Source organism: Mesocricetus auratus, unplaced genomic scaffold, assembly GCF_017639785.1.
Source record: "Mesocricetus auratus isolate SY011 unplaced genomic scaffold, BCM_Maur_2.0 Super-Scaffold_100010, whole genome shotgun sequence".
Classification (NCBI taxonomy): domain Eukaryota; kingdom Metazoa; phylum Chordata; class Mammalia; order Rodentia; family Cricetidae; genus Mesocricetus; species Mesocricetus auratus.
This window is the reverse complement of record NW_024429194.1, coordinates 7,014,997-7,036,032: the sequence shown is the minus strand read 5'-3', so window position 1 is coordinate 7,036,032 and position 21,036 is coordinate 7,014,997. Positions and strand designations below refer to the sequence as shown.

Genomic DNA, 21,036 nt, shown 5'->3' with positions numbered 1-21,036 from the left:
AAAAGGGAGGGAGGGAGGGGGAGGGGCGAAGAGGCTGAAAAACACCTGAGGTTTCTCCTCTAATCTGTGAATTCCTAACTCCTTCAATTCACAAAAGAAAATTCTGCGACGAATGTGGAGGTTTGGTCTTTAATTGTTTTATATTTGAGATTTAGAAACATTTTGAAGCTATGGGGTCTGTTTTTTTAGTCTCTTGGACTTTCAATTCACGGTATACAATCTGTGTTTTATGTTGTTAAGTGATATTATCCAAAAGGGAGACGTTAGAGTAACTATGGATAACTCTTTTCCCTAAGGTTTATGCATTCCCGAGAATCTGATTAGATGGTCTAGTCCTCGATGGTTTTAAAATGCCAATATGTTGTCTTTATTTAGGACCACAGCACAGAAAGGAACGCGCTGGACATTTAAAAATTCTCTCCCCTTTTCGTCTCAGACTCGCAAACTGGCATCAAGTACGAAGGTCGGTGTTTTGTTGTCCCGCTTCAGGGGAACACCATTTGGAGACCCGGCTGGCGCTAGATTTAGATTTGAGACTCAAAAATGGGACAATGAACCGGAGTCAGAAAACCTGGGTTTTTGCCCTACTTTGTACGTGGGAGCCCTAGAGGCCCACTCAACTCTCTCCAAACAAAGGGAATAGAGTAAGATCTGTGGTGCTGGGTTCCCTTGAGAAAAAGCGCTGATAAATCACCAAAAAGAAAAAAAAAAAAAGAAAAACCCTGCCAATCCCAGGCACCCGGCCACCAGATAACCCGAGGTGGCAAGCACTGCGCTGGGGTCCCGGTAGTCTGCCATTCCCCGGAGAGGCGGAGGGGGCAGGTATCCTCGCCCGGCCCTCCGGGCGGTCACACAGGGCTAAGAACCTCGGCGGGGCCACACTCGGCCTGGCCCGCGCGCCCGCGGCCGCTCAGGGTCAGCTCGGGAAGGCGGGCGGAGCGGGCGGGCGGCGCGCGGGCTCCGAGCCCGGCGCCGCGGCTCTAACGGGCCGCACGGGAAGGGCCGTCCGAGCCGGCGGAACTTTTGTCACTCAACCGTCGTCCGGCGGGGGCCGGGGCTTTGTTCAGTCACTCGCGAGGCCCGGGCCGGGCGCGCGGACGGGCGGGCGGGCGGGCGGGCGGGCGGAGGCGGCGCTTCCCCCACTCGGAGGCGGGCGCCTGGGCCGCGGGCCGCCGGCGACGCACGAGCAGGTCGGGGAGGGGCGCGCGGCGGGGCGGGCGGGCGGCGGCCGGGCGGTGGGCGAGGCCGGTGACCCAACAAGAGCGGCGGGGCGCGGGGACCCCGCCCGCCGGGCTCGGGCACACGGCGCAGGTCCCCGGCGGGCAGCTCGCGCCGCGCTCCGCACTCTCGGCGCCAGGACGCCTGTAGCCGCGGGAGGGAGCGCGCCTGCCTCGGGGCCGGCCGGCCGGGCGCGGGAGACGGGCGACCGGCGGCTGGGGCGCGGGGCGAGCGCACCGGAGCCGCCGCCTCCGTCTCCGTCTCCGTCTCCGCCGTCACCGCGGCCGCCGCAGGCCCCCGGGCCTCGGCCCGCCCCGCGCGCGCCCCCGCCGGCCCGCCCGCCCCGCGCGCGCCCACCGGCTCCCGGCTCGCGCGGCCGGCGGAGCGGGATCCCGGGAGACGAGGAGGCGGGGGCGAGCACAAGATGGCGGGTACGTGGCCCCAGTTCCCCGGGCGGCGGCGGCGGCGGCGGAGGCGGCGGCTCCCCGCGCTCGGCGGAGCCCCGGACAGGCCGGCGCGGGGAGACGCCGCCGGGCGGGCGGCGGGCGGCTGGGGCGCGGCGCCGGCCCAGGACGCTGACCCGGCCTTTCTTCTCTCCCCCCGGCGCAGACCTCTCGCTGCTCCAGGAGGACCTGCCGGAGGACGCGGACGGACGTGAGTGCCGGGCGGGCGGCGGCCCCGGAGGGCGAGCGGGCGGGCGGGCGGGCGGGCGGACTGGGGCTCCGAGGACGCCCGCGTGGCCCCGCTTCGGCCGCCGCCCGCAGGCTCGGGCCGCGGGGCGGCTGTTGGGGAAGCCGCAGCCCGTGGGGCGGAGGCCCGAGCGGGGATCAAGGGTGTGTTTTCCCCGAGTGTCTTCCGCACCCGAGGACCCAGGCGGCCGGCGCCGGGAGGGGTTTCCGCAGCGCTCGCTCCGAGGCCGGGGCCGGGGCCGGGGCTGGGGCTGGGGCGGAGCGGGGCCCCGGCTCGCCCTCCCGGGGTTCGCTCGCCCCAGGGTGTGCGCGGTGCCGGCGGGCGTTTGACCGGAGCTCTGAGCCGCCGCCGCTCACACTTCTGGTTTGGGAATTTCGGGGTGGTTGGAAGGTGTGGCCCCGGCAGGCCGCGGGGATTGGGTTCAGAGAAGCAGGTTTCGCGGATGCCGGGCGCCCAAAGCTCGCCCGCAGTGCTCAGACGCTGAAACTGCGGGTTTCCTTGAGATAAGAGTCGGTTCTTTTTGTACGTTAGAAGAAAAAAAAAAAGCTGCTCAACTTTTGGACATTGTTTTCCATTGTGGTGAAGGAAGTGAGCTGTTTAGAAAGATCTCTTTAATTTCGAGTGTGTTTTTCTAAGTGGAAAATGCTCTGGGCCGGAGACGAGAAGCCTAGGATGGGTTAGCTGAGTTGATGTGGGGAGGAGTTGTTGCTCCTCCCTAACTAGAAATGAGTTCTAACCGTTGCTGAGGCTGCTGGGGACTAATGAAAAGTCAGATCCCTGGGTCTTGAAATGCGTTTTAGGAATAAGGACCGCTCAAAATGTATTAAGTGTAGATCACTGGGGACCTCAGGGGGACCAAGAACTACGCAGAGCTGAGCTGTTTGCCGCGGTACGAGTGCGGTCTCCTTAGAGGAAGCCCGGCCCAGACCCGGAAGTGAGGTGTATCACCTGCCCAGGTGCCTCACGGATGCCGCAGTGGGGACGGCTCTTCCAGATACGGAGTAGACAGTCGTTAGCATCGTGTGGTATGGTTTTCCTTACCCAGTTTTAATTCCCGCCCTGAGAAAGGGCGGCGATGCATTGCCTAGAAAGTGTGGCTGCCTGTCTGTCAGCCCGGGGAGGAAAGGGTTAATGTGGCCCGCGCATCCACATCGCGGTTGGTGCCTGAAGGAAGTCAGGGCAGGAAACCAAACGGGGAAGAAACCTGGAGGGGGGAGCTGCTTCCTGGCTTGTCCCCCCCCCCCCGCCCCCCGACCTGCTCAGCCTGCTTTCTTAGAGGCCTGGACACTGCCGACAATAGGCCGGGCCCTCCGGCTGTCACTGGGAACATGCCCCACAGGCCTGCCCGCGGCAGGGTAAGCGAGCCTGCCCAGCCAGCCTGCCCCGAGGGCTTCTCTTTAGAGCCCTAGGTCCTGTCAGACTCAGCTGCGGATAAATCTGCGGAGATCCAGGGCGCTGTGTGCGAAACTGGCTGTCCTAAGGGACAGCACACAGTGGAAGCTGTGTTTAATTCCTCCACTTAGGTCACTGAGTGGCCTAGTCTATGCTTCAGATAGTAACCAAAACACCTATTGATTTTAGACCTCCTGCAAGGTAGGGTCGCAGACCTGGCCGTGATTATGTTCTCTTGACGAAGAGGCTTCCTATAAAGGGTCTTTGTGGCTGGCTGTAGCAGGAACATCTGAGTATTGGTTCACTCTTGAGTTAGGCGCCGTACACCCCTGCAGAAGATGCACCCCTGCGGAAAAGTGCACCCCTGCAGGTGTACCCCTGCAGAAAGTGTACCCCTTCGGAAGGTGCACCCCTGCAGAAGGTGCACCCCTGCAGAAAGTGCAGTGCAGTGTCTCCTTGGTTGTTGGGGAGCACAGTCTGGAGGAAGTATTCACCAGGAAGCCAGGGGGCTGCTGCATCTGAAAGGGTTGCTATCAGGAAGGTGCCATCTGCCTGCCTTGTTGCTGTCTTGGCAAGGGGCACTTGGGGACAAATGGGGTAGCTCACTTAGCTCCATCATGCCCATGTCTTGTCATCGAGACAGATATAAGGAAAGTCCTCTACTTTATATCGTTATTCACAACTCACCATGAATTGTGACACTCAGAACAGTACTGCTGTGACCACGAGCAAAGGTGGCTTCGAGAAGCAGAGAAGGAAATAGCGGTGTTGACATTATGGAGTCTTTACTTAGAAATGTGGCTATATGCTTGCAGTTTGCCTTTTAAAGGCTTTGTTCGCTGTTCATTTAGGAAAAACATTGCATGTTTGAAGGCACAAATCGTTTATTAGCTATTTATAAAAATTGCTGGTTTTTCTCTGTCGCTAAAGTTTTTAGAGTTAGCCCCTGTACCCTGAGTGTTCAGAACAGGGTGTCTTTGGCCACTCTGATGTCTTGTGAAGGGAGAAAGAGTGAGGAGGCACTCTGCCAGGCAGGGAACAGGCTGGGGTAAAGAGATAAACTCCTCTCATACCCCAGAGCAGTGGCTCTCAGTCTTAGAGCTGCGTGCGGATACAGTTCCTCGTGTTGTGGTGACCCCCAACCATAAAATCTTTTTTTTTTTTTTTTTTTTTTTTTTGGTTTTTCGAGACAGGGTTTCTCTGTGGCTTTGGAGGCTGTCCTGGAACTCACTCTGTAGACCAGGCTGGTCTCGAACTCACAGAGATCCGCCTGCCTCTGCCTCCCGAGTGCTGGGATTAAAGGCGCATAAAATCATTTTTGTTGCTACTTCATAACTGTAATTTTGCTACTGTTGTGAATTGTAGTGCAAATATCTGTTTTCTGGCGGTTTTAGGTGACCCCAGCGAAAGGGGCACTCGATCCCGGGAGGTCGTGACCCATAGGTTGAGAACCGCTGTCCTAGAGCATGGGATGGTGGAGGGCCCCAGTTTACTGGCTTGTGAGTATGAATTTTTCGTTTTTGGAGGGCATCCACGGAATTTCTTGTACCGGAGTTCTCTCTGCAGCCGGCTGGTGTGCCTTTATGATAGAGATAAAATACAACTTGGATGTCTTTTCTAGATGCTTGGCCTAAGCCATGGTGGAAGGGAACCGAGAGAGGACACAGGTGGGAATCAGGTCTTAAAATTGGTTTCAGGTTCCACAGTCTGTACAGAATTTGTGGAGAAAAGACTTGACCAAAGACCAATTTAGATGGAACCTTTGGAGGAAAAAGTTCCTTCAGTCATAATAACTGGAAAATGTATGTATTGTATCATTTGTGAAAAGGCCATAAAGGTAAACAGTCATTATTAGAATGTATTAAAATTAATTTTAGAAAAATAATATAACATGTATTTCTATGTTTGGAATTTTTCAGTACTGTATAAAGCACTTTGATTTTCCTCTTTTTTTTTTTAAAGATTTATTTACTATGTAATACAGTGTTCTGTCTGCATGCATTCTTGCAGACTAGAAAAGGGCACCAGATCTCCTTACAGAGAGTTGTGAGCCATCATGTAGTTGCTGGGAATTGAAGTCAGGACCTCTGGAAGACCCGCCAGTGTTCTTACCTACTTATTTTCAAAGTGAAGGCAAACCAGTGACTCTATTTGAATATATGCCTCTGCAGATTTCAGAGTAAAATTTTTTTAATTTTACGATTATCTTTCTCAAATAATAAGCACATAATTACAGATTTTTAGAGAAATGCTTAGGCATTTTATTGTTTTCCAAAGGTACAGTTTGATGTTGCCGAGTTTCTGAAATGGATGAGCCAAGCTAGGACTTGAAAATACAGTAAAAGTTGTTACTGTGGATAGAAAGTCACTATAGGAGTTTGATTAAAATTGAGACTTGTTTAAGTGGCATTCTGAAGTAAATACTTGGTACAGTTTATAGTAGCTCAAAGAGATGCTCCTCCTGCTGGGCTGTAGTCATCTGATATTGCTGAGGTTGTAGACACAGGAACAGGACTCCCTGAGTTCAGGTGGAACTTTAACTATGCCTTCCTCCCTAAATACCGTATTTCAGGACTGGAGAGACAGCTCCGAGGGTAAGAGCACTCTGCTCCTCCAGAGGACCCAGGTTCAGTTCCTTGGGCACCCATGACGACTCTGAACAGACTGTTTCTCCTGTCCCAGGGAATCCAACACCTTCTTCCCGCCTGCATGGGCACTAGGCCTGGTGGCACATAGACACACATGCAGGCAAAACACCCAGACACATAAAGTGGAAAATTAAATAAAATACTGCGATTTGCCGGGTGTTGGTGACCCACATCTTTAGTCCCAGCACTCTGGAGGCAGAGGCAGGAAGATATCTGTGAGTTTGAGACTAGCCTGGTCTACAAGAGCTAGTTCCAGGACAGCCTCCAAAGAAACCCTATCTGGAAAAAAAACCAAAAAAAAAAGCCATTCTGAAATTCTTCTGAAAGTCCGTTTGCTTTCCAGGGGCTCTAGCTTAGTTCTTGCTTACTCTGGTTTTAACAGTAGCAACGCAGCGCTGAGCTTTTGAAGCCGCTATGGAGTGTGTCGTTTCAAAGGTTTTGCCGTTGAGGAGGCTTTAGAGCCCTTTGGGGGCTTGTGTGGAGTGTTGAGCAGAGGACAGAAACGATGAGTCTAGAACAAGCTGTGTCCTGTCAGACTCCAGTCCCTCTGCCTGTCTCACTGACCCCTGCCTGTATCAGACTGAAAGTTCCTAAAGTTTGCTGAGAGTTTTGGAAACTAGGGGGAAGTGTTGGATTTTGTCAAATAGCAAGAAGAAGATTGCATATTTTTAGTTTTCAGTATGATTTGTTGTTTTTTTGTTTTGTTTTTTTGAGACAGGGTTTCTCTGTATTGTTTTGGAGGCTGTCCTGGAACTCACTCTGTAGACCAGGTTGCCCTTGAACTCACAGAGATCCGCCTGCCTCTGCCTCCCAAGTGCTGGGATTAAAGGCGTGCACCACCAATGCCCGGCGGATTTGTTGATCTTTAAAAAAAAAAACCATTATTTTAGGGTGAAAATTTAGAGAAACACAAGCAAATGAGCTATTGTGTTCCCTGCACCTGACTTTATGTCTGAGGAGGGAGAGGGAGCAGACACGTATGTACCGTGTAAACTGGTCAGTACAAGGGTTAATGCTGCTCTGTGCTGTGCCTGACTTCACAGTCGGGTTCTTTTTTTTTTTTTTTTTTTAAGATTTATTTGTCACATATACAGTGTTCTGCCTACAGGCCAGAAGAGGGCACCAGATTAAATTGTAGATGGTTGTGAGCCACCATGTGGTTGCTGGGAATTGAACTCAGCACCCCTGGAAGAGCTGTTAGTGCTCTTAACCTCTGAGCCATCTCTCCAGCCCCACAGCCGGTTCTAATGCAGATCATGTGTACTTGTAAATATGTCAGCTTTGTTTTGGTAGAAGTAACTCATTTGTTTAACACTTGGCTTGCTGGGAATTTAAGGTAATTTGGGTCTGGTTTGTTCACATTTTTTTATTTGAACTACCCATGAGAAAAAAGTATTTAGTAGCCAAAGTACTTGGCTAATAAGACTGTAAGGGAAACGTCCTCACTAAGGGGAACCAGTGGCAGGCGGACGGTGCTCACCCATCCAGGTTTCTGTGTCCAGCTGGGTTAGAAAGCATAACCTTGGGAACTCACTTTCCAAGTCCCTTTACCAAATGACACCTTTAGCACGTGAGCAAGTCCCTTTACCAAATGGTACCTTTGCTTACAACTTAGGTGTACCTTGAGTCAGCTCTACATTTTTTGTTGTTATTGTTGTTGTTTTTTGTTTTTCAAGACTGGGTTTCTCTGTATTGCTTTGGAGGCTGTCCTGGAACTCTCTCTGTAGACCAGCCTGGCCTCGAACTCACCTGCCTCTGCCTCCCGAGTGCTGGGATTAAAGGCGTGTGCCACCAACGCCTGGCTGCATTTCTTATAATATCGAATACAGATATTATGTGTTCAGTATGGAAGCGAGCTCCCCTACCCCTTCAGGTATTCAGGGAAGGTCTGTTGTGCGTCAGTTATTCTTAGCCTCATAGGGTGTGGGGAGCATGCTTGTTCCAGAACAAGAGAGGCTAAGGCTGGAAGAGTGCATGTGAGGGCCTGTAGTCTACACAACAGCAGATTCTAGACTTAGACTTTGTCTCAAAGACCAAAAGTACGGTCTGGTGAGATGAATCGGTGGTTGAAGGCAGCTGCTACCAAGCCTGCACCTGAGTGCCGTCTCCAAGACCCACTTGGTAGACAGAAGCAGCTCCTACCAGCTATCCTCTGGTCACCTGACCCTGCATGTGCACAGGAAATAAATTAACAAGTTAAACCCCAAACCTTCCCTCAAGTTCACCTGTGAATTGTGCTATAGAATAGAGGTTTGGTGGTGGGGTTTTTTGGGTTTTTTTTGTTTGTTTGTTTTTTTCCGAGACCAGGTTTCTCTGTGTGTGTGTAGCCCAGGCTGCCCTAGAACTCACTCTGTGGCCTTGAACCCACAGAGGTCCCAAGTGCTGGCATTAAAATTGTGTGTCACCACCACCTGGCTGGATAGTGTTTGAATTACTCATAAAAACCATTTCTATTCAGGACCAGCCTGGTCTACAAGAGCTAGTTACAGGACAGCCTCCAAAGCCACAGAGAAACCCTGTCTCGGAAACAAACAAACAAACAAACAAACAAAAAACCCATTTCTAAAGACTTAGTGACTTTCATTACCTCAGTAACTTTAATATGTCCTAATGAACATCTTGCTTGTTACTGCAAAGTGCAAATTCAGATCTGACAGTTTGACTTCTCTGTTGTCTGAGGTTGTGTGTGAGGACAGAGTTGTATGCTCTTCAGATTGTCTCGTTAGCATTAGTGTTTGGGTTGGGCTTGTAGCTTGGTAGTAGAGCAGAGAAGTTGCCTAGCATGTGTAAGATCCTGGGTTCCATCCCCAGCACCACCACCACCACCCCCAAAAAAAGAAAAGAAGCCAGGCATGATGGCACATACCTTTAATCCCAGACAGAGGCAAGCCAGCCTGGTCTACAGAGTTGGTTCTAGCACAGCTAGAGCTGCATAGTAGAGTATTCCCCCCCAAAAGTGACTTATGTTTTTGATACATTACTAAGCTGGTCTATAATGGGTCAGGTAGCATAAAGCAGTAGATTTTGTTAACTTATGGCTGCTTTTGTAGCTGCTCAGATCGGCCATGAAATAGTAAAAGTACCTGTATAAATGCATAAACATAACTGTTCCCCCAATAAAACTTTATTTACAAAAGTTGAAGATGGACCTGTTTTTCGGCTTGCTGTCTCCTTTACTATAAAACCCAAGGTCTGACACATTTTTATTTTACCCACAGCTGAGTCCCCAGCACATGGAAGGCCTTTGATATCTTTATATGACCTTGATAGATCTACTGAGGTGCATGGACCTTTACTTTCTGAGCAAGCTAAATTAGGACAAAACCCAAACTTGTTTCATATGATTTACTTTGAAATTAAACTTTAAGTCTTCACTCACACAGAACTAGCACAGATACGGTGACTTTCTAGACTGAGCCTTCACCTGTGTGCGGCACTCATTGACTTCCTTCTGGGTTACAGACAGACAGACAGACAGACAGACAGACGGAATGCAGTGCGTGTTACTCCCAATCTCTGCCGTGAGCCTTTCGGGAGTAACTTGTTCCCTTTATCCTAAGAACAAAAGCATTCCCTGCTAGACACAGTCACTCCGCTCTGCAAGTGTGGCGTTGACAGGGTTCCGGTGTGTGTAGTCGTTTCTGAACGCCTCAGCTGTCTATTCTGTCGGCCTTTCTGGGAACTGGCTGGCTAATTGAAGCAGGAACATTGCGCTTGTCTTGTTTCTGTTTTCTGACTCCCCTGTGATGCTGCTGCATGCTTTATTTTCCAGTCTCATTTACCTATTTTATTTTTACTTTAGACAGTGTTTCCTATGTATTGTAAGCTGACTGACCTCAGACTTGCAGTCTTCCAGTCTTAGGTTCTGGAGAATCCCATTACAGCGTGTAAGTGCGACACCCAGAGAAGGCCTGGCTGGTTGTTTGTGCTCCTGCTGACTTCATTCTAGTTATCTGGCCTTTTGGCAAGCCGGTGGTGTCGTGATCTTATTTTCTCAGCACTACTTTCTCTATGTCACTTGTGGTGGCATCATGGCTGCCAGATTTCAGCACTGAATACACAGTTTCCCTCTTTGAGGAGTGGAGGAGTGATGCATGGTGCCCTCCATCTGGTGCTGACTTACCTACAGGGTTAGAGTGTACTCTTGTCTTGACCTGATCAGTTTTTTTTTTTTTTTTTTGGTATGTTTATTTGCTCAAATATTAAAGCTCCGTTTCTTAGTTTTTTCTTAATTTCACACATGTCATGTTAGTCAGGGCACTCGAGAGGAACAGAACTGATAGAATATATATGTGGGTGCGCGCACGCGAGAGAGAGAGAGAGAGAGAGAGAGAGAGAGAGAGAGAGAGAGAGAGAGAGAGGGAGAGGGAGAGAGAGAGAGAGAGGAGAGAGAGAGAGAGAGAGATTTACTAGAGTGGCTTGCAGGCTGTGGTTCACTAACCCAGCAATGACTGTCTACCAATGGCAGGGCCAAGGATGTAACAGGCTGGATGTCTAGCTGGTCTTCAGTCCACACATGCACTGGAATTCCCTAGAAATATGCTCCAGTGCCCGTAAAAGAACAGACTGGCCTGTGAGAGCGAGAGCAAGCTTCCTCTCCCACACTTTATGAAAGCTGGCAGAAAGCATGGCCCAGATTAAAGGTGTCTTCCCACCATGCATCAAGATTAGCCGGGTGGTGGTGCACGCCTTTACTCCCATCACTGAGCAGACAGGAACTCAGAGTTCAAGGCCAGCCTGCTCTACTGGGTGAGTTCCAAGATAGCCAGGGCCACACAGTGACCCTATCTTGAGAAACAAAACAATTATTTTGACCAGCTCACTCATGACCATCATGCTTCTCCTGCTCTTGCCCATTGTCTTCCTCATGGTAACTACTCTCCCTTCTGGTTTTATGCCTTTGGGGGCAGTAACCGTCAAATTTACTGAGGGCTGCTTCTGTGAGCGAGGGTGAGGGGTTATTTACAGTAGTGTGGACACTTAGCAGTGGCCTCTCCCCCCAACCAATAACTGCCAATAGCTCTTTGGTAGGTTGGGGTTCCTTGGAGTTCCTCACCTTTCTTAACTGCTTATAAAATCCTCAGGGAAGGGTGTGGCCCTGTGAGCTCCAACCTTCCGTAACAGAATGTTGACAGGCCCAGTCTTGTATTGGTGTAATCACAGCTGCTACATGAGTTCACAGTGACATGGCCATGTCATGTCTGGAGGACAACATTCTGCAACACTGCTCCCCTTCATCAGGACCCAAAAAGGATGTCATGCCTGGACTAGACGTAGAGAAGGGTGTTGGGGACTGAATGTGGCTTGTCCGGGAGGGGAGATAGTCACTCTTCACTGTGGTCCATGTCTTCCTCCCCGAGTCTGTGCTCGCACAGTGTAGTGTAAGCAATTGCTAGGCACACTGCACCCTGTCTGAGAGACTGACGCCTTTCGTGGAGCGTTCCTCCTTCTCAGCTGAGTCTAGTTTGTGTTGTGCTAACAAAAACGGATACGGATGCCTTTCCAATTAAAAGGTTCTCTTTGTCATAATTTGTGATACATTCTAGATGGTCAACAGTGTTACTGGCAACAATGAAAACAAACATTTTAAGTTGTACAACTGAAGAAAATTTGTGTGTGTGTGTGTGTGTGGTGTTATGTGCGTGTTTGTGCACTTGTACACACGTGTGTGGAGATCCCAGGACTTAGAATGCAGAGGCAGGAGGACTGAGGTTGGGGTGCTCTTCTAAGAAGACTGGGAAGGTGTTGCCTGTGTCTGCCAGACTGGAGCAGGCTTTTCATGTACAAGTGTTGTCATCCTCGATTGCTAGAAAGGGGCAGAAGGTAGGAACGGGATGCGGTTCTGTCACTGTCTCAGAACGTGTTTAGTGTCTCCAGGTGTGGTTGTTAAGCAGTCTACGTTTAAATCAGTGAGGACATTTCTCAGACACCTTTGTCTGTAGCCACATTCTACACCTGCACAGCCAATATCTGAGTCTATGATCCAGGAATCTTGGTTTCAAGTGAATCTCCACACTGATCTTAAACACAGCTCTCCTGCCCTCCTCCGCCTTTTATGACCCAGAAACATGTTTATCTTTAAGGTGAACACATGTGAGACTCTGATGAAACAGTTTGGTCATAGTCGTAGAGTTCTAGAGTCTGCATGAAGGTAGCTGACGGGGTCAGGACTAGTCCAGCAGTCTTGACAGTATGAAGGAAAACTGGTGGGAAATGAGTGTCCAGTGACTTCCATAGCTCCAGTCCACAATGAATAAGGTACTTTATGAACCACAGATTAGAAATTATGTAAACATTTTCTGCACTAATTAATTATGTACATGGTTTAACGTTGATTTTCATACCCAGTTTGAAGTCTCTGTACTTTGAATAGAGGTATTTAGGCTATGTACAATTAATGTTACCGGTTGTACTATGGTTGGTTTAAGTCTCCTTTCTGGCTCTTCTTTTCCCCCTGTGGGTTCTATCCCTATCTTACCCCCTTTGTCCTTTTCCCTCCTTTCATTTGCGTTATTTATAGGATTTATTATTTATTCATCTTTACTTTGTTAAATAAATGGTTGCTTTCAAGTTTGTAATTGAGGTGTGACTGACATCATGTATGTCTTCACGAAGCCATCTGCTGCAGTGTGGTCTGTGCTGTTGTGAGTGTTGCATGTTTGGTGTGTATCTGTGTATGCACTCTGTATATTACATGGGCATGTTCTTCTTCACATTTCAGAGCTAATCGCCTTTTTGTTTGTCCTCTACTCCTTCGTGTGGGTGTAGACCCTCCTCTCCTGGCTGTCTGCTGACAGCAGCCTTCGCGCATCTGTAAAAGCTTCAGTCGGAAGGCTCTGGCTGTTGGGTGTGGAATGGTCGGCTGATCTTAACACCGAGCCATCTCACCAGGCCTCTCTTGAGTTTTTTTCAGCTGCTTTTTCCTTAATGACAGGATCTGCTTGTGTGTCCCTTAGCCGCCTGTTGCATAGCCTTTGTCAGTTTCTAATTCGCCCTCCTGCTTCAGCTTTCTGAGTGTTGGGTTTACATGTGTGCACCACACCCAGCTTCTTTAGCTATTAGAAGGAAAATTAAAACAAAATACAAAATTTAAAAACATTTTTGCGCCGGGCGTTGGTGGCGCACGCCTTTAATCCCAGCACTCGGGAGGCAGAGGCAGGCGGATCTCTGTGAGTTCGAGGCCAGCCTGGTCTACAAAGTGAGTTCCAGGACAGCCTTCAAAGCCACAGAGAAACCCTGTCTCTAAAAAATAAAAAAAATAAAAATAAAAACATTTTTGCTGGACATGGTGGCGCAGGTCGTGAATCTCTGTGAGTTCCAGGCCAGCCAGGACTACATAGTAAGACCCTGTGTGCCTGTTTGCTTTCTATCTCTGCGGTAAATACCATGACCAAAAGCATTTATTTATTAACTTATCTGTATGTATTTGTGTGTTTGTTATGGCTGGTGGGTTTATTTCGCTTGCATGTCCTGATCACAGTCATCTTTGGAATCGGGAGTGGGACTCAAGCAGGAGCAGAGGTAGAGCCATGGAGGGAGTGGGGGAGAGGCAGGGAGGGAGGGAGGCTGCTTGCACGCAGCTCAGCTCGCTCCTGGACCTGTGTTCAGCTGCTTTTCCCACACCTCCCAGGACCACCAGGCCAGGGTTGGCTCCCACTGTGGTGTCCCGCAGAGCTGCCTCCCTCAGACTGGCCTACTGATGGAAGCAGTCCTCAGTTGACACTCCCTCTTCCCGAGTAACACTAGCTCTAACACTATCAAGGCGGAGAAAAGTAGCACACCCATCTCAAGCAACGTTGACTGCCCCGTTGCTAGTCTGACGACAGCTCTGAAGCGTGTGCTCTGAACTAACGGCCCACTTCCCTGTATTCCCTTTACTCCCCAGCCACCTCATGCCATGGAGAAATCCCCTTGTCGGGTGGCCTAAGTGTGACAGAGAGTTAGCAAGCATAGTGGGCATCCCTTCCATTCTTCTCTTCCTGTCCTGGTGGCCAGCACTGTTTAGTCCCGCCTCTAAACTCCGCTTAGCTCCCTTGAATCACGCCTCTCTCTTAGCCTTCAGCTGTGGCCTAGTCTGCCGTGGGTGTGTTCCACCATGGACTCTTCTCACCAGAATCTCAACTCCTAGAAGACAGAAGTATTTTCATGATTGTTTCCCCGGCATGAGCCACGTAGTTGACCCAGGAGTATTTAGTACTTGTTTAGTGGATGCAGCGCTAACTACAATCTTAGGTGTTTTTCTAGTGGGTAGAGTGAGGTACTTTCAGCTTTGAGTCTCTCTTATACAATTGGCCAAGTCAGTGTTCACCTTCTTTTCACAAGCTGTTCTCACTGAGCATGTAAAAAACTTTTTTTTTTTCAAGATTTTTGAGTCAGGATCTCACTTTGTAGCCCTGACTGTCCTGGAACTCTCTCTGTAAACCAGGCTGGCCTCAAACTCAGAGATCCGCCTGCCTCTGCCTCCCAAGTGCTGGGACTAAAGGCCTGTGCCACCACCGCCCCACTAACATGTAAATTCTTGAGTGAGTCATGTGCCTTTATACTGGGTTTGTGTAATCACTGGCTGTGCCCTGCTAGAGGCTGTGGGTGGAGGAGGAGGAACTGTCCTGAGCTGTGGCTAGCACCGGGCTGGTTTCAAGGTTGCCATGGGTTCCTTTACGCCCCAGAAGCAGGCAGGCAGAGGCGTGTTGCAGTTTTAGTGTTATAGACATCTGTGATGTCTCTGCAGGCAGGCAGGGTGGGCTCCAGTCTCGGGGTTATAGGAGCATCTGTGATGTCTGCTAGCTTGTGTGATGTCTGCTGCTCAGAGTCTGACGTGATTATTATACCTCCAGCCCTGGACTTCATCTCACAAGATGAAATGCTGACACCGCTGGGAAGGCTGGACAAGTATGCTGCAAGTGAGAACATATTTAACAGGTGTGTGCTCTTCGTTAACATGAAAGAGGAAGAAGGGGCTCTTAGCCTCAGTAGGGATATAAAATTGTCCACCCCAGAGGAGGTGTCAGGTGCAGACAGTGTCACCAAGTTTATAGCTTGATCTGTACTGTACATTAGTTGTTGAGCTAATTTTATTACTCATTTAATTGCTTTTTGGGTGTGTATTATTCCTCTACCAGATGACATGACACACTTCATGGCCAGGCACTGGTGGGTGGCGCACGCCTTTAGTCCCGGGAGGCAGAGGCAGGGGGATCTCTGTGAGTTCGAGACCAGCCTGGTCTATAAGAGCAAGTTCCAGGACAGCCTCCAAAGCCACAGAGAAACCCTGTCTTCAAAAACAAAAACAAAACAAACAAACAAAAAACCAAAAAGACAGGGTTAGGGCACAGCGGTGACGGAGAACTCGAACCCTTCCTGCTACTGTTGCTGAAACTGAGGTCTCTGTATCAGATTTTCCTGGAATCTCAAGTCTTCATTGAACTTTTTGAATGTATTTAAAGAAAACCCTCATACTAGTAAATACAACATTTAATATAATGGAGAGTGAATACACTTTACCGTTATTTTGATGAGAGGATAATTGAAATGAAAATTCGGTGACTAGAAATTTCCCCAACTATCTAGATAAAGATTTAAAACATTGGTAACAATCTTCAGCAAAGGCAGCACGAGCTTTTGCTGTCTAGGCGATCCCAGGTTTGTGTGTGACTGGCAATAAGAAACACTCTTGGTGAAGCAGAAGGACTCTGTATCTCAGAGTTGTAGCAAGCCAGTGTGGATGGCACTGAACTCCATGGATTTCTTTCTGTAGACAAATGGTGGCCCGGAGTCTGCTGGATACCCTGAGGGAAGTCTGCGACGATGAGGGAGACTGCGTTGCTGTTTTGGAAAGAATTGGCAGATTAGCTGATGACTCGGGTACGTGTCCACACACAGAGAACGCAAGTGTGTTGTTCCTTCTAACCTTGTTGGAGAGATTACCATGGTAGGCAGATTGAGATCTCATTGAGAGCATGTGAGTGGCCCAGACCTCTAATCCCAGCACTCTGAAAGACAGACCTGTTTAAAAAAAAAAAAAGATTTTTAGGGAAATTATTAAACCCACTAGTCATAGGGGAAAAAAAAGATCACTTTATAGTATGCTCATCTACTTAATTTTGGAAATTTTTCATCAATATAAATCCAGGAAATTTATTTAGAATCAATAACAACTTTTAAGTAAAAGACGTAGAAAGGACTTTAAATTTTTTTTTTAGGAAAATAACACTTTCTATCTGATCTACATGAAAAAAAGTTAATTGTTCGATTTTGTTTTTGTTCTTTACATTCAGGATCTCTCTACATAACCCTGCTTGTCCTGGAACTATCTCTATAGACCAGGCTGGCTTTGAACTCACGGAGATCCACCTGCCTCTGCCTCCTGGGTGCTGGGATTAAAAAGGGTGTGGGTTGCCACCATGCTCATCTGTAATCACTGTTTGTAAGATGAAAATTGACTTATTGTTAAAAGACAGAGTTTTCTTAGGAAAGAGGTAGTGAGTTCCTAAGTGTGAGTTCGAGACCAGTCTAGTCTACAAGAGCAAGTTCCAGGACAGCCTCCAAAGCCACAGAGAAACCTGCCTCAAAAAAAAAAAAAATTTAAGAGTAGAAGAAATGCACTACTTTCCTGTAGAAAAATTAGCTTGTCTAATTTTGTCTTTGCTTCTTCCTTCTCTGTTTCTTGCCTTTAAAAGCCCTGTCCATGGTGACCTCTAGTTTTATTGTGCTGTGTTTTGGTACAAATGAATTCTCAAATTTGCCATTTTTCTTGAATTTGAGGGTGTCTGTCAGGAAGTTTCAACCATTAACTTTTTTGGAGTATTGTTTTTCCTCTACCTTAAAATCTTTCTTAAGCTTAGTTTTGTTTGTGTGTCTGTGTGTGTATTTGAGATAGGATTTCATGTAGTCCAATTGGCCTTGACCTTACTATGTAACTGAGAATAATCTTATCTTAAAAAACATCATGCAGCCTAAACATTTTGGTTTCTTCTTTTGATCTGGAATTTCTGATGCTCTTGCCTTCACCTCCCGGGTGTTGGGGTTACAGGCATGTTCTGCCATGCTTAGGGTTCTGCAGGGCTAAGCACTGGAGCTGGGTTTTGGTGCATGCTAGGCAAGCATTCTACCTGAGCTGCAGCCCCAGCTGAGTAGATATTTTCAACATGGTTGAGAATGTGTATAGCAAGTGTGTAGCAATAACAATAGGCCTCCATTACTTTTCACTGTTTGTATTTTTCAGCCTTTTATTTTCCATGTGCTTTTCGATAGTTTCTTTCGGTAAAGTGTCTGCTGTGAAAGTCCAGCCCCCACCTGGTCATGGAGGGCTTTGTTGCCATTAGCAACACTTTTTTTTTTCAGGAGTTCAGGTTCGGGGTCTCCGTGGTCTCCGTGTTCCACGGTCTCCTCTTCTTGCCCCGCTGTGTTCTTTTCTCGGCTATGTTTGAACTGGAGTGTCTGTCTGGTTGATGAAGTCTTTGTTGGAGTTTAATCTGGGGGATTGTGAGTTATTCAGTGGGTCCTCAGTCTTGGTCATGAATGTCCCACAGTGACTTGGAGATGTTAGCAATGGTAGTCGTCTCATGGAGACTGTGCTGGAAATGTAAACTTGGTATCTATAAAGGTTTTCAGAAATATATGGAGCAGGTTTTTGTTGTTGTTGTTGTTTGCTGGTTTTTGTTTGTTTGTTTGTTTTGCTATTGTAATACTGAGTATAGCACAGCATTTCGGCCCATAAGTAAGTGTGGGAGCCTTACCACAGTCACACGGTGAAGACCCGGCCGTGTGGTTAGAATCAGATGGAAAGAAATGGAGCCAGGCGTCCGTTAATGTCATCCCTCTCCCCAAAGTCAGCTCCGGTTTGGCTCCTGAAAGAATGGTGATGGCACAGTTGCCTCCAGACTGCCTGCGGGGCATCCTTAGGGCGCTGACTGTTGTGTGGCACTGTGGCTGCGTGTGGGTCATGCTAATCTGACGTGCAGTAGTTGATATGCTGCGCCGTCTCAGCTACCAGCACGGGTGCCAGCAGCCGTGTGCAGCCAGGAGCACACGTGTTCCTGCGGTGCCTGCAGAGATTGTTATCCACGGCAGGCCACAGGCATTGTATGTGAGTTACTGTGGTGCACATCTTCACAGACACTGCAGACGTCACCACAGAGGAGTGGATGGATTTGGAGAGGTGTGGCATGGCGGAGTTAATGTCGGTTTCTCAGTGACCTGTGCAGTGAGTGCACTGCTGATTGGCTATTTGGTCGCCTTCAGTCTCTAAGTGTTTGTTCCCATCTCTCTCTTTTAAATTGCCAGTGTTTTGTTTTGTTTTCTAGGACTTTTTCCCCAGGAGTCTTGTCCTGATAGAAGCCTGCGTGGCTGACTCTCCACTCCACCGTGGCTTTGATCTGTTTGCTGCTACCTTTGCTCTACTCTGCTCTGTCTCACTACACAGCCCTGGCTGAGCTGGAACTTTCCATGTATACCAAACCGTTCTTCAGCTCACAGAGATTCCCTACTAGACCTACCTCCTGAGCGCTCAGGAGAAGGGTGTGCCTCACCAGGTCCAGTTAGGAGATCTTTTCCTTTCTTTTACAGGCAGTATTGCTTGTATCTCCTTTGAGAAATTTTCCCACCTCAAAGTCATAACTGTTTTTCATGTATTATCTACTGTAGACCCTTCATTGCTTTTTCTTTTAACATTTGTTTTTATAGTCCACATATAACTTTTAAATTTGACAAATAAAAGATTTTCATATATATATCACAAGATGAATATATATATATATTGCAAGATAAATGTTAATAGAACTATTTCTTACATATTTTAAAACCTGTTTTTAGATTTATTTGCTTAAGGGTGTGTGTGAGTGTGTGTGTGTATGTGTGTGTGTGTGAGAGTGAGTGTGTGTATGTGTGTGTGAGTATATGTATATTTGCGTGTGTGTGTGTGTGTGTGTGTGTGTGTGTACCATATGTGTTCAGGAGCCCACAGGTGTCAGAAGAAGGTGTCAAATCACCAGGAACTGGAGTTACAGGCAGTTGTGAGCCACTGTGTGGTTTCTGGGAACCAAACCCAGGTCCTCTGCAAGAGCAGTGCACACTCTTAACTGCCGGGCTGTCTCTCCAGCCTTTCTTGAGGGTTGCCAGTTACCAGCAGCATTTACTACAAAGGCTGTTTTTCCTTTCCACTCGTGATGACGAACTGTTGCAGGGACAACTGTCCCTGGAGTTCACTTCTGCTCCTTGTCTGCCCCCTAGCGGAGCTCTAAAGGAAGAAGCTTTTGACTTCCTTTTTTTTTTTTTTTTTTTGGTTTTTACGAGACAGGGTTTCTCTGTATTGTTTTTGAGGCTGTCGGTCCAGCCCAGCCTCGAACTCACAGAGATCCGCCTGCCTCTGCCTCCCGAGTGCTGGGATTAAAGGCGTGCGCCACCACCGCCCGGCTTGACTTCATTCTTAACTGAAACTGCAGCTGTGACATCATCTGCTCCACAAATGTATGGAAGCAATGAAGTCATTGCTAGCTTTGTAAGTGGAGCTTGAAGAAGAGTATAAGCCTGTCTGCCTGTGTTTTACCTCTAGATTTTTATTTCAAGAGACGTCATCTCACATAACAATATAATAACATTCCAAATGTGCTTTGTTGCTAGGATCCTTATCTTTGTAAAATGCCAGCATATTTTTTTCCTGAAGCAGATTAATTTCTGTCTCTTTTTTTTTTTCCAAGTTTCCCTTTGTAGCTTTGGAGGCTGTCCTGGAACTAGCTCTTGTAGACCAGGTTGGTCTCAAACGCACAGAGATCCGCCTGCCTCCGCCTCCCGAGTGCTTGGATCAAAGGCGTGCGCCACCACTGCCCGGCTTTAGTTTCTCTCTTTTGAGGTCTGGCATTGCACTGAGCATATCCATACGTCTGTTTGCTGAGGTGACTCGCAGCATAGCCACTCTTGAGGGCCAGTGTGATTGATGACCGTGGCCCTCAGGTCTGCTGTGATGGTGGTGACTGTGTCTCTTTCAACCACGTGTTTGCTGTTTTCAGATTTTCATTTTTCTTCTCCTTAATCCCTTCAGCGGTGACAGGAGTGTATTTAAGTGTTAATACTTATTTTCTCTTAGGCTGTTTTGCCTTTTTACTAATGTGATACCTTTTGTATATAATGTTGTTTTTATACAGTGAAATTAGTTGTTTTAAGTCTAGTTATAAATCTTTCACAGATGGTATGGAGAGGAGGAGCCACTGGTCCTTATAACTTGTCCTAGGAAGTTCTTAAATTCTGAAGTTTGCAGACAGCATCCTATCATGATATGACATAGTTTACAAATACTGTCTTTCCATAGAACTGATAGAAATAACAGACAAGGTATTTAATCCCCGGCTCAGGTGACTCATTGGAGAGGCGTCGTAAGACGTTCTTTATCAGTGTGCATGCACTGTGACTGATGGAAGTGTGGGTTGGGAGTGACTCCTCCTTTCACTTAAGAACGGCAGGGCTAAAGAACACGGCCAGTTCCTAGCAGGCTGGTTCCTAAGTAGCCTCAAGCCCAGGCAGAGCGGCATCTGCGTGCAAGGGCGATTGTCGATGGATTGTGGATCGATTGTTGATGGATGGTCGATGGATGGTCGATGGATGGTCGATGGATTGTGGATCGATTGTCGCTCGATTGTCGATGGATGGTCGATGGATTGTGGATTGATTGTCGCTCGATTGTCGATGGATGGTCGATGGATTGTGGATCGATTGTCGATGGATGGTCGCTCGATGTTGACGCTGCACTGTGCCGACAGAGCCGACTGTGAGAGCAGAGCTGATGGAGCAGGTACCGCACATTGCACTGTTTTGTCAAGAGAACCGGCCTTCGATACCGTACGCTTTCTCCAAATACTTACTGCCGATCGTGGTGCGATACCTCGCAGATCAGAATAACCAGGTGAGAGCCACAGTCCTTGTTCTGTGAGGAACTTTCTGTAGCATGGTACATGCAGAGTGGGGTCCAACCTAAGTGACAGAATTGGGATAATTTACGGGTCTAACTTCAGTATTGTTTTTTCCAGAAGTAACTACTTGTTTTAGATGAAGGTATGCTGAGAGTAACTTTTGTTAGAGCCCCTCAATGCTTTCATAA

At 48.3% G+C, this 21,036-nt stretch overlaps 1 protein-coding gene across 8 annotated transcripts in view; it reads left to right on the top strand.

The window, feature by feature from the left end:
- The first annotated feature begins 443 nt into the window (after positions 1–443).
- Positions 444–21,036, top strand: part of Ppp4r1 (protein phosphatase 4 regulatory subunit 1) — a 47,445-nt gene continuing 26,852 nt past the window's right edge. Inside the window, exons 1-6 of one of the 8 annotated variants that reach the window (XM_040752930.1) lie at positions 444–463; positions 1,828–1,872; positions 4,695–4,799; positions 14,783–14,867; positions 15,703–15,809; positions 20,699–20,841. In XM_040752930.1, the coding sequence (XP_040608864.1) occupies positions 4,772–4,799; positions 14,783–14,867; positions 15,703–15,809; positions 20,699–20,841 (363 nt within the window). In that variant the 5' untranslated portion in view covers positions 444–463; positions 1,828–1,872; positions 4,695–4,771. Of the gene's footprint in view, positions 464–745; positions 916–1,127; positions 1,191–1,258; positions 1,650–1,827; positions 1,873–4,694; positions 4,800–11,626; positions 12,207–14,782; positions 14,868–15,702; positions 15,810–20,698; positions 20,842–21,036 lie in introns of those variants that run through there. The other 7 variants (XM_040752925.1, XM_040752924.1, XM_040752929.1 and 4 more) reach the window with 7 other exon arrangements.